At 44.4% G+C, this 17,962-nt stretch overlaps 1 protein-coding gene across 1 annotated transcript in view; it reads right to left on the minus strand.

Annotated features, from left to right (window-relative positions):
• The window catches only part of rheb (Ras homolog, mTORC1 binding), a 94,822-nt gene extending 78,736 nt beyond the window's left edge, over positions 1 to 16,086 (minus strand). The window contains exon 1 of the mRNA XM_078231909.1: positions 15,617 to 16,086. Within this exon, the coding sequence (XP_078088035.1) occupies positions 15,617 to 15,668 (52 nt within the window). The 5' untranslated portion in view covers positions 15,669 to 16,086. The remainder of the gene's footprint in view (positions 1 to 15,616) is intronic.
• Between the last annotated feature and the right edge of the window lie 1,876 nt (positions 16,087 to 17,962).

Genomic DNA, 17,962 nt, shown 5'->3' on the forward strand with positions numbered 1-17,962 from the left:
CCTTATCAACTGTAATACTGTCTATTCTACTCCCTTGCAACCCAGTGTCCTCCTCAGCTATATTCATGTCCCCTTGCGTGAACACCGAAGAGAAATATTGGTTCAATGCTTCACCAATCTCCTCCGGTTCCACACATAACTTCCCTCTGCCATCTATAACTGGCCCTAAACTTGCCCTAACCAACCTTCTGTTCTTGACATACCTATAGAACGCCTTAGGATTCTCTTTAACCCTATCCGCCAAAGTCTTCTCATGTCCCCTTTTAGCCCTTCTAAGCTCGCTCTTCAACTCCCTCTTAGCCAATCTAAAGCTTTCTAGTGCACTACCCGAGTGCTCACGTCTCATCCGAACATAAGCCTCCTTTTTCTTTTTAACCAACAAAGAAACTTTTTTGGTGCACCACGGTTCCCTAGCCCTACCAATTCCTCCTTGCCTGACAGGGACATACCTATCACAGACTCGCAGTAGCTGCTCCTTGAAAAAACTCCACATGTCGGACGTTCCCAGTCCCTGTAATCTCCTAGTCCAACCTATGTTTCCTAATTCTCTCCTAATAGCCTCATAATTACCCTTCCCCCAGCTAAAACCACTGGCCCGAGGTTCATGCCTATCCCTTTCCATCACTAAGGTGAACGTAACCGAATTGTGGTCACTATCACCAAAATGCACACCAACTTCCAAGTCTAGCACCTGGTCTGGCTCATTTCCCAGCACCAGATCCAATATAGCCTCACCTCTAGTTGGCCTGTCTACATACTGAGTCAAAAAACCTTCCTGCACGCTTTGAACAAAAACTGACCCCTCTAACGAGCTAGAGCTATAACAATTCCAGTCAATATTAGTCAAGTTAAAATCCCCCATAACAATTGCCCTATTACTTTCACTCCTAAGCAGGATTGACTCCGCAATCCTTTCCTCAACCTCTCTAGAACTTTTAGGAGGTCTATAAAAGACTCCCAACAGGGTGACCTCTCCTCTCCTATTTCTAATCTCCGCCCATACTACCTCAACAGATAAGTCCTCATCAAACCTCCTCTCTGACACTGTGATACAATCTCTGACCAATAATGCTACCCCTCCCCCTCTTCTACCTCCTTCCCTACTTCGACTAAAAAATTGGAGCAAAGTGTGGATGATCAAGACAGGAGAAAAAAAACAGAGCATTTTAGTGTGAGGCAAAGGGAATGTAGCCTGCAAGCCTCAATTAATTCCCCCCCCCCCCCCCATTCCTGGAAGATTTTAAAAAGCTCTTATTTAAAGCTCAAACATTTTCTCTATTTAAATAATAAAGGCTATCCCCCCAGTTCAGCTGAGGAAGCCTTTCAGGAAACTCTACCTCTACCCATCAAAAACAACACGCCCGGCATGCTATTCCTAAGGGACATTGGTGGGCGAATGGCAACTTTAGCATTGGTGGCCAGTTGTGGGGCAATGAAAAAAACAACTCAGGAAAGAATAAAAGGGTGATCATCGGTACAAGGTTCAACAAGTGGAATAGATAGCCGTGCAGAGTCATCAGATGATAAACCCATGACAGGTGTGCTGTGTTGGAAGGACATACTTGGGGTTAGCTACAACATATAACTTGTCTTAAGCCCAACAGGCAGGCATGACAGAAAAAGTAACTGTTACAAGTGAGATACTTACAGGAAGTACATAAATAATATAATGGCCCAAATCTCAGTCTCCGGATCATGTTGGACAGATTAAATCATGTTAAGACAGTTAGAAAGATGTTACACATCAGGCCAGAGCTTCCTGGCTCTCCAGGGTCGCATTTGGCGATCCCCCAAAGATGCGCTGGGGAAGCCCTTTCTTCGTAGATTCTATGCATGGGTTACTTGGCAATTGTCCAGAAGTGCCAACTTCCCCTGAACAATTGCGCTAAGCTGGGAACCATCTGACAAAGATTTAAATCACTAACTTGACACTAAAGTTGGTGGAGTTGTGGACAGTGCGGAAGGTTGTTGCAGGTTACAGAGGGACATAGATAAGCTGCAGAGCTGGGCTGGGAGGTGGCAAATGGAGTTCAATGCGGAAAAGCGTGAGGTGATTCACTTTGGAAGGAGTAACAGGATTACAGAGTACTGGGCTAATGGTAAGATACTTGGTAGTGTGGATGAACAGAGAGATCTCGGTGTCCATGTGCATAGATCCCTGAAAGTTGGCACCCAGGTTGATAAGGTTGTTAAGAAGGCGTACGGAGTGTTAGCTTTTATTGGTAGAGGGATTGAGTTTCTGATCCAGGAGGTCATGTTGCAGCTGTACAAAACTGGTGAGGCCGCATTTGGAGTATTGCGTACAGTTCTGGTCACCCCATTATAGGAAGGATGTGGAAGCATTGGAAAGGGTGCAGAGGAGATTTACTAGGATGTTGCCTGGTATGGTGGGAAGGTCTTATGAGGAAAGGCTGAGGGACTTGAGGTTGTTTTCGTTAGAGAGGTTAAGAGGTGACTTAATAGAGGCATGCAAGATGATCAGAGGATTAGATAGGGTGGATAGTGAGAGCCTTTTTCCTCGGATGGCGATAGCTAGCACGAGGGGACATAGCTTTAAATTGAGGAGTGATAGATATAGGACAGATGTCAGAGGTAGGTTCTTCGCTCATAGTAGTAAGGGCGTGGAATGCCCTGCCTGCAGCAGTAGTGGACTCGCCAACATTAAGGGCATTTAAATGGTCATTGGATAAACATATGGATGATATTGGAATAGTGTAGATTAGAGGGGCTTTAGATTGGTTTCACTGGTTGGCGCAACATCAAGGGCCGAAGGGCCTGTACTGCGCTGTAATGTTCTATGTTCTAACTTTGAATGGTTCTACCAGTTTTACCCTCAGTAACACAGAGTTAGATGGGGAAAAAAAGGCACTTCAGACCTCAGAATAACTGTTTTAGAGACCGAGACCTGCATGGGAACCACCTCCTTCGCCCCCCCCCCCCCCCCCCCCCCCCCCATCCACAATCACTTACTGGCCTCACCCACCCGTGACGACCCCTCAGGCCCAATTACACCTCCACTACAGGCTCCTCCTCCCATCATCCTACTACTCCCACTAACAAAACCCATGTTTCCTATACCACCCATCTAACCCATCCCTGCCACTGGTCTACCCTGCCCTGACCACCCCTCTAACACCCCACCCAGCCCCGACATTTTCTCAGACCCACCAGCCACCTCATCGACCTTGTTCAACCTGCGTACTTACCTCACCCACTACCCATTCACAAACATTCAAACCGGAGCAGGGTGCCAACCCAGTAATGTTTGTTGCTCCTCGAAAGATCCAGGCCAATGTGTTTCAGAGTTATTTGGCAATAACATAGTCGACTCAATATATATGCATACTGTATTAGTGGATTCTGCAATCATTCTAGACTATGTGATTCACATGTGAATATATATATTTTACAAACCACATTTGATTTGTCACATGTAATAGCATGCAGTTAAAAGTATTGTTTTTTTGAGCGCTATACAGACAAAGCATACTGCACATAGAGAAGGAAATGAGAGAGTGGAGAATGTGTTACAGTCATAGCTAGGGTGTAGAGAAAGATCAACTTAATGCAAGGCAAGTCCATTCAAAAGTCTGATGGCAGCAGGGAAGAAGGTGTTCTTGAGTCGGTTGCGATGTGATCTCAAACTTTTGTATCTTTTTCCCGGCGGTAGAAGATGGAAGAGAGAATGTCCGGGGTGCGTGGGGTCCTTGATTATGCTGGCTGCTTTGCCAAGGCAGCAGGAAGTGTAGTCAGAGTCAATGAATGGGAGGCTGGTTTGGGCTACATTCACGACTTTTTGTAGTTTCTTGCGGTCTTGGACAGAGCAGGAGCCATACCAAGCTGTGATACTACCATAGAAAGTTAATCTGTAAAAGTTGGAGAGAGTCATAGCTGACATGCCAAATTTCCTTAGTCTTCTGAGAAAGTAGAAGCGTTGATGGGCTTTCTTAACTATAATGTCGGCATGGGGGGACCAGGACCATGGTGATCTGGACACCTAGAAACGTGAAGCTCCCGATCCTTTCTACTCAATCCCCATTGATGTAGACAGGAGCGTGTTCTCCACTATGCTTCCTGATGTTTTTGACAACCTCCTTCGTTTTGTTGACATTGAGGGAGAGATTATTGTTGCCACACCAGTTCACCAGATTCTCTACCTCATTCCTTAACTCTGTCTCATCATTGTTTGAGATGCGACCCACTACAGTGGTGTCGTCAGCAAACTTGAAAATCGAGTTGGGGGGGAATTTGGCCACACAGTCATAGGAGTATAATTGGAGGCTGAGAACACAGCCTTGTGGGGCACCGGTGTTGAGGATGATGGTGGAGGAGATGTTGTTGCCTATCCTTACTGATTGTGGTCTGTGGGTTAAGAGCATAGTACGCACACTGTATATGTACTTCATGCAACTTAGTATAAACTCTGCTCACGATGTGGTCTCCTCTACAATGAGGAGGTCATGCTCAGAGTGAGTAACTGTTTTGCAGAAAACCTTTGTTCAGGGCACAAGCATGATCTGCGCTTTCAAGTTGTTTGCCATTTTAATTTTCCATTCCACTCCAGCCCTTGGTCTCTACACTGTTCCAATAAAACCCATAATCAACGTGAGAAACAGCAAAATACTGTGGGTGCAACAAAAATGCTGAAGAAGTTCAGCAGATCTGGCAGCATCTGTGGGGAGGGAAACATTAACTCAGCTTCTCCCTCCGCAGTTGCTGCCAGACTTGTTGAATTTTTCCAGCATTTTCTGTTATTTGAAAAACAGCGCTGCATCTTTCAATTAGGCACTTTACACGAAAGGGAATCAACACTGAGTTCAACAGTATCAGATCATAATCACTACTTCAATTTTTTCCAAACAGCAGCTGTTGGTAATGTATTCCTATTTATACCTCCTCCAGACCCATCTTTTGCTTCTTACTTGTTCTATTACCATTCCTTTTGTCATTTTCTCTCCTGACTCCAAGGGCCCCTCCTTTTTTATTCTTTCCTCTGTTCCCCCATTTCCCTGGTTCTGTACTTACTGGAAAGCTGTTAAATCTTTAACATCCTCCAGTGAATGGGCCACTAAACTGAAACATTAATGATTTCTCTCTTCACAGGTTTCCCAGTCCTTCCTGTCCTCCATCAAGAATATGCCAGAAAGTCTGGACAAACTGACAAAGGCCGTCAGGTCTCTTTCAAGACCAATAAACTCCCAGAAGTGACAGTTTAGCAACTAAGCTGTATTCAGTTCTGTGGAACTGAATCAGCCTAGACCTACTAAAGCATACATGACTACACCAGCCAGCTGTACACCAGAACCCATGAGTAAAGGTATCATCACCCTCTTCTACAAGCAGAATGGGAAGGATATCAGAAACAGTCAGTTGAACATGAACCATAAAATAATTTTTCTGTCCAAGGTAGTTGCCAATCAGTTTGTATTTGCTCTGGAGTGAGTGATGAGTGGACCTTGATCAGAGCAGGACTGTACATAGCAGGAAGATCTCTGAAATCTTTGCCTTTGCAAAGGCGAGTCTGGAAAGAGATGCAATGGCTTTTGTTGCAGTTCATTCGGAGCAGCTTTGTAAATCAGGATACAGTGCCCTACTGGCTGCTTTCAGAGATTCACACCAAGATAAACATCAACTGCTACTGAAGGACCATCAACTCGGTGAATGATACTTCAGTCTACCCAAAACCTTCTGGTTTTCCAGTTCGAAGGGCTCTGAATGTGTTGCAGACTAGCACATTCCAAAGACAAGGACAACGTGTTGAGGGCCACACTAAAGCTTGGGATAGAAGCTGCAATGGTTCAATGGGGGAAAGACTACTGTCCGAGGACCTCCCGCCATGGCACATCAAAGGGTTGAAAACCATGTAAAACCTCTCCAGCTGTAAGCATCAGAGAATCTTTGACATGAAATATAAATATATACTGTAAATATAATCTGAGATAAGACCACAAGACAGAAAAAGAATTAGGCCACTCAGCCCATCAAGTCTGTTCCGCCATTCAATCATGGCTGATATTCTGATCCCCTTATTAATCAAGAACGTATGTATCTCTGTCTTAAAGACACTCAATGACCTGGCCTCCACAGCCTTCTGTGGCAAAGAGTTCCACTGATTCACCACTCTGGCTGAAGAAATTCCTCCTCATCTCCGTTTTAAAGGATCGCCCCTTGAGCCTGAGGTTGTGCCCTCTGGTTCTAGTTTTTCCTACTTGTGGAAACATCCTCTCCATGCCCACCCCATCCAGGCCTCTCAGTACCCTGTAAGTTTCAATAAGATCCGCTCCCCCCCCCCCATCCTTCTAAACTCCAACGAGTACAGCCCCAGAGTCCTCAGCTGTTCCTCATACGACAGGCTCTTCATTCCAGGGATCATTCTTGTGAACCTCCTCTGGACCCTTTCCAAGGCCAACGCATCCTTCCTTAGGTATGGGGCCCAAAACTGCTCACAATACTCCAAATGGGGTCTGATCACAGCTTTATGCAGCCTCAGAAGTACATCCCCACTTTTGTATTCTAGCCCTCTCGACATGAATGCTAACATTGCATTTGCCCTCCTAACTGCCGACTGAACCTGCACATTAACCTTGAGAAGCTTGAACAATGACTCCCAAGGCCCTTTGTGTTTCTGATCTCCTAAGCATTTTCCCATTTAGAAAATAGTTTATGCCTCCATTCCTCCTTCCAAAGTGCATAACCTCACACTTCTCCACATTGTATTCCATCTGCCACTTCTTTACCCATTCACCTAACCTGTTCAAGTCCTTCTGCAGCCCCCCTGCTTCCTCAATACTACCTGTCCCTCTAAATATCTTTGTACCGTCTGCAGACTTAGCCTCAGTGCCTTCAGTTCCTTCCTCCAAATCGTTAATGTATATTGTGAAAATTTGTGGTCCCAGCACTGACCCCCGAGGCACAGCACTAGTCACCGGCTGCCATCCTGAAAAAGACCCTCTCTCTGCCTTCTGCCAGTCAGCCAATCCTCTATCCATGCCAAGATCTTACCCTTAATACCATGGGCACTTAACTTATTTAACAGTCTCCTATGCGGCACCTTGTCAAAGGCCTTCTGGAAATCTAAAACAATCACGTTCACTGGTTCTCCTTTATCTAACTTTCTTGTTACCTCCTTAAAGAACTCTAACAGATTTGTTAAACATGACCTTCCCTTGACGAAGCCGTGCTGACTCAGTCCTATTTTATCATGCACTTCCAAGTACTCTGCGGTCTCATCTTTAATAATGGACTCTAAAATCTTGCCAATGACTGAAGTCAGGCTAACCAGCCTATAATTTCCCCGTCTGCTGCCTCCCTCCCTTCTTAAACAGCGGTGTTACATTAGCTACTTTCCAGTCCTCTGGAGATGTGCACTGCAGCACCTCATGTATTGAAAGAAACTGATCTATGCTGCACTATGTAATGTCAATGTTATATACTTCTAAAATTTTATGAATAAAGCATATTTTGGGAGGGGGGCGGGGGGAGCTTCTCTCTCCAATGGTGTTGTCTGACCTGTTTTTAAGTGTTTCCATACTGTTTTAATTTCATTTCAGATTTTTAGCATCGACAATATTTTGCTTTCACACATTCACATTCTCCTGGCTGGTTAAATGATTGAACCGATCTGCAGGTGCCATTAGCAATACTTATTCAACCAAATGCCAGAATGCATTTACTGTGGGAATAGCTCCCTCTTCAACTAGCTTTGCCTCCCTCCCATACATTAGCCAGCTGAGTCTTGCTATAACAGAGAAGTTAGACCGCAAATGTTAATCAGTGGGCGGCATGGTGGTTAGAACTGCTGCCTCACAGCGCCAGGTACCCAGTTCATTTCCAGCCTCAGGTCACTGTCTGTGTGGAGTTTGCACGTTCTCCTAGTGTCTGCTTGGGTTTTCTCCCACAGTCTGAAAGACGTGCTGGTCATAGAACATAGAACAGTACAGCACAGAACAGGCCCTTCGGCCCACGATGTTGTGCCGAGCTTTATCTGAAACCAAGATCAAGCTATCCCACTCCCTATCATCCTGGTGTGCTCCATGTGCCTATCCAATAACCGCTTAAATGTTTCTAAAGTGTCTGACTCCACTATCACTGCAGGCAGTCCATTCCACACCCCAACCACTCTCTGCGTAAAGAACCTACCTCTGATATCCTTCCTATATCTCCCACCACGAACCCTATAGTTATGCCCCCTTGTAATAGCTCCATCCACCCGAGGAAATAGTCTTTGAATGTTCACTCTATCTATCCCCTTCATCATTTTATAAACCTCTATTAAGTCTCCCCTCAGCCTCCTCCGCTCCAGAGAGAACAGCCCTAGCTCCCTCAACCTTTCCTCATAAGACCTACCCTCCAAACCAGGCAGCATCCTGGTAAATCTCCTCTGCACTCTTTCCAGCGCTTCCACATCCTTCTTATAGTGAGGTGACCAGAACTGCACACAATATTCCAAATGTGGTCTCACCAAGGTCCTGTACAGTTGCAGCATAACCCCACGGCTCTTAAACTCAAACCCCCGTTAATAAAAGCTAACACACTATAGGCCTTCTTCACAGCGCTATCCACTTGAGTGGCAACCTTTAGAGATCTGTGGATATGGACCCCAAGATCGCTCTGTTCCTCCACAGTCTTCAGAACCCTACCTTTGATCCTGTAATCCACATTTAAATTAGTCCTACCAAAATGAATCACCTCACATTTATCAGGGTTAAACTCCATTTGCCATTTTTCAGCCCAGCTTTGCACCCTATGTCTCTTTGCAGCCTACAACAGCCCTCCACCTCATCCACTACTCCACCAATCTTGGTGTCATCAGCAAATTTACTGATCCACCCTTCAGCCCCCTCCTCCAAGTCATTAATAAAAATCACAAAGAGCAGAGGACCAAGCACTGATCCCTGTGGCACTCCGCCAGCAACCTGCCTCCAATCCGAAAATTTTCCATCCACCACCACCCTCTGTCTTCGATCAGACAGCCAGTTACCTATCCAATCGGCCAACTTTCCCTCTATCCCACACCTCCTCACTTTCATCATAAGCCGACCATGGGGGACCTTATCAAACGCCTTACTAAAATCCATGTACATGACATCAACTGTCCTACCTTCATCAACACACTTAGTTACCTCCTCAAAAAATTCTACCAAATTTGTGAGGCACGACTTGCCCTTCACGAATCCGTGCTGACTATCCCGGATTAATCCGCATCTTTCTAAATGGTCGTAAATCCCATCCCGAAGGACCTTTTCCATCAATTTACCAACCACCAAAGTAAGACTAACCGGTCTATAATTACCAGGGTCATTTCTATTCCCTTTCTTAAACAGAGGAACAACATTTGCCATTCTCCAGTCCTCTGGCACTATCCCCGTGGACAGCGAGGACCCAAAGATCAAAGCCAAAGGCTCTGCAATCTCATCCCTTGCCTCCCAAAGAATACTAGGATACATTTCATCAGGCCCAGGGGACTTATCGACCTTCAGTTTATTCAAAACTGCCAGGACATCCTCCCTCCGAACATCTATTTCCTCCAGCCTATTAGCCTGTAACACCTTCTCTTCCTCAAAAACATGGCCCCTCTCCTTGGTGAACACTGAAGAAAAGTATTCATTCATCACCTCGCCTATTTCTACTGATTCCATACACAAGTTCCCACAACTGTCCTTGACCGGCCCTAACCTCACCCTGGTCATTCTTTTATTCCTCACATAAGAATAAAAAGCCTTGGGGTTTTCCTTGATCCGACCCGCCAAGGACTTCTCATGTCCCCTCCTAGCTCTCCTAAGCCCCTTTTTCAGCTCATTCCTTGCTAACTTGTAACCCTCAATCGAGCCATCTGAACCTTGTTTCCTCATCCCTACATAAGCTTCCCTCTTCCTTTTCACAAGACATTCCACCTCTTTCGTGAACCATGGTTCCCTCACTCGGCCATTTCCTCCCTGCCTGACAGGGACATACCTATCAAGGACATCCAGTATTTGTTCCTTGAAAAAGTTCCACTTTTCATTAGTTCCTTTCCCTGATAGTTTCTGTTCCCAATTTATGCCCCCTAATTCTTGCCTAATCGCATCATAATTACCTCTCCCCCAATTGTAAACCTTGCCCTGCCGTACGGCCCTATCCCTCTCCATTGCAATAACAAAAGACACCGAATTGTGGTCACTATCTCCAAAGTGCTCTCCCACAACCAAATCTAACACTTGGCCCGGTTCATTTCCCAGTACCAAATCCAATGTGGCCTCACCTCTTGTCGGCCTATCCACATATTGTGTCAGGAAACCCTCCTGCACACACTGCACAAAAACTGCCCCATCCAAACTATTTGACCTACAAAGGTTCCAATCAATATTTGGAAAGTTAAAGTCCCCCATGACAACTACCCTGTGACCCCCACACATATCCATAATCTGCTTCGCAATTTCTTCCTCCACATCTCTATTACTATTTGGGGGCCTATAGTAAACTCCTAACAACGTGACCGCTCCTTTCCTATTTCTAACCTCAGCCCATATTACCATGCCCATAGCATTGACCATGCTAAATTCTCCCTCAGTGTACCCAAGCAGGCGCCGGAGTGTGGCAATTAGGGGATTTTCACAGGAACTTCATTGCAATGTTAATGTAAGCCTACTCATGACACTAATAAGTAATTAATTAAATTAAAATTAAACAATACTGGGATTCAAATCAGCCTAATTGAGAGGCTAATGCTTGACCACTGATGCTGCCAAGTCACCCCACAAAAGATCCTTTAAATGTCAATCTCACAGTTGACGGGTCTCTGTAACCTTGAGAAAATTCCGAGAATCATTTCCAAATACTTACAGCAACAGCATAACAATAACGCTTTGTGAATATAAATGCTTAAAAGAACCATTTCCAGTTTACACCAGTGTGCATGCTCTTCACTGCTCAAAAGAATGCAACAAGTTGCCCTTTAGGATTAATACAATTTTTTGTAGACTCAGATTTAATGATGTTGTTGTGTTTAATAAATTTAAGCACTAGGTTTTACATTTGCGTAACAAATGTTAAAGAGGTACTTCAAGAATTTAGCTTGCTCCACTCACCTACAGAGATCAAATAGTCTGCTGGTAGCGATCATATTCTAAATATTGATTTAATGGAAAACAAGGTACGTCCTTTATAACATTAGAAATAACAGCCCAAGTGTAAAAATAATCAACTGCATTACAAGAATGCTGCAGATAAGCAGAATTCCAATATGGATGGAGGATTGGCTAAAACAGGAAAGAGTCAGGATAAATCGGTCACTTTCAGGTTGGTGAACTGTAACGAGTGGAGTGTCACAGGGATCAGTGATAGGATCGCAACTGTTTACAATCTACATCAATGACGCACAAAGAGACTGAGTGCATCGTAACCAATTGTGAAGCTACAAAGAAGGTAGGAAATCAAATTGTGACAAGGACAAAAGGTTTGCAAAAGAATATAGATACGTTAAGTGAGTGGGCAATAATCTGACAGGAGTATAATGTGGGAAAGTGAGCTTATCCACTTTGGTAGCAAGAACTAAAAAACAGAACATTATTTAACTGGATCGAAACAGCAAGATGCTGCAGCAGAGGGATCTTAATTTCCTCAGACATGCAGTTGACATATATTGCAAGGGGAGTGGAGTATAAAAGTGGGGAAGTCTTGCTACAATTGCACTGGCCATTGATGAAACCACCCTGAGAACACAATAGGCGGTTTTGGTCTCCTTATTTAAAGGAATATATTTGCATTGGAGAAGATACCTGGGATAAAGGGGCTGTCCTATAAGGAAAGGTTGAGCAGGTTGGATCTGAGCTCATTGGACTTTAGAAGAATGCGAGATGATCTTCTTGAAACACAAGATTCTCAGCAGGGTGGACAGGCAGCACAGTGGCACAGTGGTTAGCACTGCTGCCCCACAGCACCAGGGATCTGGGTTTGATTCCCAGCTTGGGCCACTGTCTGTGTGGAGTTTGCACGTTCTCCCCGTGTCTGCATGGGTTTCCTCCGGGTGCTCCGGTTTCCTCCCACAGTCTGAAAGACATGCTGGTTCGGTGCATTTACCCAAACAGGGGCCAGAGTGTGGCGACTAGGGGAATTTCACTGTAATTTCATTGCAATGTAATGTAAGCCTTACTTGTGACTAATAAATAAAACTTTTTAAAAGGGTGAGGATGCTGAGAGGATGTTTCTCCTTGTGGGGAAACCTAGAACTGGGGATAGAGTCAAAATAAAGGAGTCTCCTATTTAAGACAGAGGAGGAGGAATTTCTTCGAGTTGTTAATCTTTGGAATCTGGACAGGCTGGAAAGTGGAGTTAAGGCCAAAGTTAGATCAGCCACGATCTTATTGAATTGCTTGATGAGCCACCTGGCTTACTCCTATTTCATACATTACTTTCCGTCTCTTTAATTCTCAGAATACTGAACAGAAAGAAGAATGAATGAATTTCTGGGGAGCCAGAAGCAGCACTGAATTCAAGTGAGGCAAAATAATGGAATTCAATTTTCAGCCAGCGCATAATGTGCAATAAAAATGAGCGCTAAATCCAAAAGATTCAAAGCACTTGAGCGAAAAAAAATTAGGCACTTATTACTTTAAAAAATATTCTGGAAACAGTTAATTAAAGCCAATGAAAGATTCTACAATTAATGAGAAGTACTCTGCAGAATAACAGTCGGGAGCCAGTGATATGGTGGTGTTGTCACTGGACTCGTAATCCAGAGACTCAGGTTAATGCTCTGGGGACAAGGTTTCAAATCCTACCATGGTGGATGGTGAAATTTGAACTCAATTTTTTAAAAAAGCAATGATCATGAAACCATTGTCAATTGTTGTAAAATCCCATCTGGTTCATCAATTCCCCTTAACTAGAGAAGGAAATCTGCTGTCCTTATCTAGTCTGGCCTACATATGACTCCAGACCTGTGTACAGCAATATGGCTGAATCATAAAATGAAATACATTTAGCTGAAGGGCAAATACAAACAGGCAATAAATGCTGGCCCAGCCAGCAACACCCATGTTCCCTGAACGAATAAAAAAATTGCAGCATAGGTGAACCAGAGAGTCATAGTTGTTCATTACAATATACAATAAGTTTGTCCTCTCTATGTCACTCTCACACAAAATAAAAAACCAACAAAGACCAACAGGTTGGAGTACATTTCAAGGGCATAATACAACTCAGGGTTGAGTTGACATTGTAAGCACAGTGAAACAAGCAGTTTATCAATGTCGCATTAATGACCTTGACTTTACATACATTCATACATTTACCAATACTTCTTGCTAAACGTTTTTGTAGCTCAAGTTGTTTTGCATTCGGTTAGCAAAAACAGTGCTGAAAGTCACTTATTACAGTTGGTGAGTTGTCAGTTCTCAGCTTAGCAAGACACAAGAAACGCTGACATTGCCCATCTTGCATTGGGAAAATCTGCACTGCTTTAGTAACAGTGACAAAGGTGACTAAGCCCTCACTGAATAAATCAGTTTCACACAGGTGCAAGAATTCCTTTCAGCAACAGAAAAAAATGCCGACATGTCAAAGTCATTGAAATCTGAGGGAAAATATAACCGTTGCTTAGTTAGAAGAGGCTCATAATTCCAAAAACCACCACTTCATTAAAAACACCAAGTTACAACCATGAAAGTACTTGATCCTTTTTCCACAACCAGAATTCACCCCAAAATCTGGATGTCCTAAATATATCAAAATGAACCACTACATATGCAAGACAATCGCTGCATTAAGCAATACTGCATTTATCAAAAACATTTTAGCTAGCAACTGGTATCCTGAAAGGTTGAAACTGCATTATAGAACTACCAGTATGACCATCTTATAACAGCATCAAAATCTTGCTAGCTTTCCAGCATTTACGCATCGCAGCATTTTCATTTTTTTCTGATGGCTGTTTCATTGTACTTAACATTTTAAAATATTTAGTGCTAAATCTTGATCTACCAACAATTCTAAAAACTTCAAATCACGTAGAGATCACATACATTATGCTAAACAACTGTTGCCATGATAAAACGACCCCCATTGTTTAATTAAATAGATCCAATACAATGTATTGAAAAAAAATTACAAAGTCAAAAGGCGAAATGAGAGATTGCAACGTCAAAAACAAATGCAGGTAAAAAGCCCATTTAAAATAAGTAAGTCATTTCCAGGAAGCAAGATCCACTAAGTTTCACCCCACTATGAAGTTAAACCAAAACACGGCCTAGTTATCCAACTATTTTCAACTCTAAGTCAGATATCAATTGCTGGAAAAAATATTTAACAAAAATAACTCATTTGTAGCATGTAATATATTATTCTTGATAAACGCACACAAATTCCAGGAAACACAAGCTCTCTCTAATAATGCTGGTTATCTCTCTACCAGCTGCCAGTGAAAAGCTAAAACAAAGCTGGCGACTGGGGGGTGGGGGTTAAGGACAGTCATTACGCGAGATTAGGTTTCCCAGAGAATTCCTTTGTGAATTAAAGCTGGTGGAACAAACCAGAAAAACACTTTTAACATGCATCACAGCGACACGCGATGCAAAACAGAGTTCCCCCCTCCTCCCACCCCTGCAGCGGAAGGAAAAAGAATATGGCCTGTCGTGGCAGGCGAGTAGCTAATCCAATAAAGCCTCCCCACAAGAGGGGGAAAAATACCTTGTAAATTGTCGCCAACAAACGGGGGCAACATTATTTACTACGACCCAGTAACACACCACCACACGGTGGTAAACCAAAGTAAGGCTGAATGTGAGGGAGGAAGAAAAGTCAGCCATTACACGAGGGTTAGTTATTCCAGAGATTTAATCTCAATGCACACGCACAAAAAATGGTTGCAAGATCCTCTGGAATGAGCAATAATATCGTTAAATGCTGAGTTTAAGGAAATACAAATATATTAAAAAACTAGTTGCAAGATTTCGTAGACCAATGTCTTTTCAGACATCTGTGCCTGAGCTTAAAATTTAACCTGGTGTTGTTAAAACTCTTACTTAAAATTAGACACAGAACAAGCAGAGCTCATGGAAATGCAGATATATTAAAAACTAGTTGCAAGATTTTGTAGACTTGTAGATTAAACTCAGACACATATATGTCTGAAAATTAATCACAGAGCAAGCAGACTCATGGACATTGAAAACTAGTTGCAATATTTTCTAGACTGCCTTTTAAGCTCAGACACAGATGTCTGAAAATTAGTCACAGAACAAGTTTACGGATTTTTTTTGGCAAAGATTTGTTGCAACCAGCGAATAATCTGTAAATGATGGAAATACAAATTGGGGTCGGGGGGGGGGGGAGAGGGGGAAAGAGAGAGAAACTAGTTTGAGTTGCAGGATTTTCCCCACCAGGAGCAAACGATGTCCCTTAAAAAGCTTGCCTGACTCACAGCCTAATGTGGCTGCACCAGCTAATAGACGGGAGATTTAGTTGGCCAGGATCTTGTGGAAGAAGAAGGTTGGAGTTGATGTTTGGTGAAGAAATGGGAGCATTGCTGCGTGTGGGTGATTACAGAGACACACACACACATAGACAAGACAGGAGGAGCTGCGGCTCCCACTCAGTGCAACAAGGCTGCTGGGCTGTGCCAGAGGCGATTTCTACTCACCCACTGATCTGTATCCCAGTATCGCAACCTTGCGGGATTTCGGCTGTGGCATCTTTTTAAAACAACGTGGTTCAAACCCCGAAGAAAAATAATTAAATTAGGTAATTAAAAATACAATTCTCTTTTTTTTCCCCCTCAAAAAAAAACAAAACAAAACAAATTACAGGCCGGCGACCCCCCAGAAAACAAAACCCCAAAGGGGGACTATGGGGAGGAGGGGGGGAGGGGAAGGAACTTATTACTTCAATAACAAAAACTACATCGATAGATTTTTGGAAATATATATCTAAAGTTTAGAAAGCAAGCACTAAATGAGAGATCCGAGGTGATTGCTGTCCGGCTGAGGGCTTTATCTGTGAAGGGACTCGATAGACGCTGAGTGGCGCAGCTCCGTCCTCCCCCCCTTTGCCCCTCACCAGATTCAACCGGAACCTTCCTTCCATCCATCGGCACCCGCCCCCTTCACCCCCGCCCATTGGGTCACCCCGACCGCCCTGACGTCGATTTGTGCATGTCTATTGGCTGATCGACCTGTCACTCGCTCCTTCACCCTCCCCCCCCCCCCGCCGGTAGGGTCACCCGGACCGCCCTGACGTCAGGACGTGAATGCCTATTGGCTGATCGAACTGTCACTCATTCCTCTCCCTCACACCCCCCCCCTCCCTCTCCCTCCTCCCGCCCGCTGGGCCACGCCGGCCGCCCCTGACCGCAGCGCCTGCATGCCTATTCGTTGGTTGACCTGTCACTCATTCTTTTCCTCTCATTCCCCGCCCCTCTTCCCCAGAAGCCGGCTGGCGGGGGGCGGGGAGGGGGAGGGCAGATGGTTACCTAGCAACATCAGGAGCTAGGCTGGTCGCCCCTTCATCCAGCCGCACTGGCTGTTGGGAATTGTAGTTCCCCGAAAGCCTCTGTTTAAAGCAACAAGCTCACCTGAAGAAGGGGCTTGGAGCTCCGAAAGCTTGTGTGGCTTTTGCTACCAAATAAACCTGTTGGACTTTAACCTGGTGTTGTTAAACTTCTTACTAAAGGCTGAGCGAGTGGGTGAGGATCTGGCAGATGGAGTATAACGTTGACAAATGCGAGGTTATTCACTTTGGAAGAAATAATAGCAAATTGGATTATTATCTAAATGGAAAGAAATTACAACATGCTGCTGTGCAGAGGGACCTGGGGGTCCTTGTGCATGAGACGCAAAAACCCAGTCTGCAGGTGCAACAGGTGATCAAGAAGGCAAATGGGATGTTGGCCTATATCGCAAGGGGGATAGAATATAAAAGCAGAGATGTCTTGCTGCATCTGTACAGGGCATTGGTGAGGCCGCAGCTGGAATACTGTGTGCAGTATTGGTCCCCTTATTTGCGGAAGGATATATTGGCCTTGGAGGGAGTGCAGAGAAGGTTCACCAGGTTGATACCAGAGATGAGGGGTGTTGATTATGAGGAGAGACTGAGCAGATTGGGTTTGTACTCGTTGGAATTTAGAAGGGGGATCTTATAGAGACCTATAAGATAATGAAGGGGCTGGATAGGGTAGAGGTGAAGAGATTCTTTCCACTTAGAAAGGAAACTAGAACTAGAGGGCACAGCATCAAAATAAAGGGGGGTCAGTTTAGGACAGAGTTGAGGAGGAACTTCTTCTCCCAGTGGGTGGTGAATCTCTGGAATTCTCTGCCCACTGAAGTGGTGGAGGCTACCTCGTTGAATATATTTAAATCACAGATAGATGGATTCCTGATCGGTAAGGGAATTAGGGGTTATAGGGATCAGGCGGGTAAGTGGAACTGATCCACTTCAGATCAGCCATGATCTTATTGAATAGCGGGGCAGGCACGAGGGGCTAGATGGCCTACTCCTGCTCCTATTTCTTATGTTCTTAAAGCAACAACAAACAGAACAACTGGATATCTGCAGACTGACAAGCGGAAATTTAAAGTGTATTTATTATTATCACAAGTAGGTTACATTAACACTGCGATGAAGTTACTGTGAGAATTCCCTAGTCTCCACACTCCAGCGCCAGTTCGGGTATACTGAGGGAGAATTTAGCATGGCAGACTGTGGGAGGAAACCGGAGCACCCTGAGGAAACCCATGCAGACACGGGGAGAACGTACAAACTCCACACAGACAGTGACCCCGAGCTGGGAATCAAACGCGGGTCCCTGGTGCTGTGAGGCAGCAATGCTAACCACTGTGCCAATGAACCAGGAAATGTTTGGAAAAAAAGCAAATTACTGTGGATGCCGGAATCTGAAACAAAAACAGAAAGTGCTGGAAAATCTCAGCAGGTCTGACAGCATCTGTGGAGAGAGAATAAAGCCAACGTTTGAAGTCTGGATGACGCTTCA

The sequence above is a fragment of the Mustelus asterias genome, chromosome 2 (genome assembly GCF_964213995.1).
Source record: "Mustelus asterias chromosome 2, sMusAst1.hap1.1, whole genome shotgun sequence".
Classification (NCBI taxonomy): domain Eukaryota; kingdom Metazoa; phylum Chordata; class Chondrichthyes; order Carcharhiniformes; family Triakidae; genus Mustelus; species Mustelus asterias.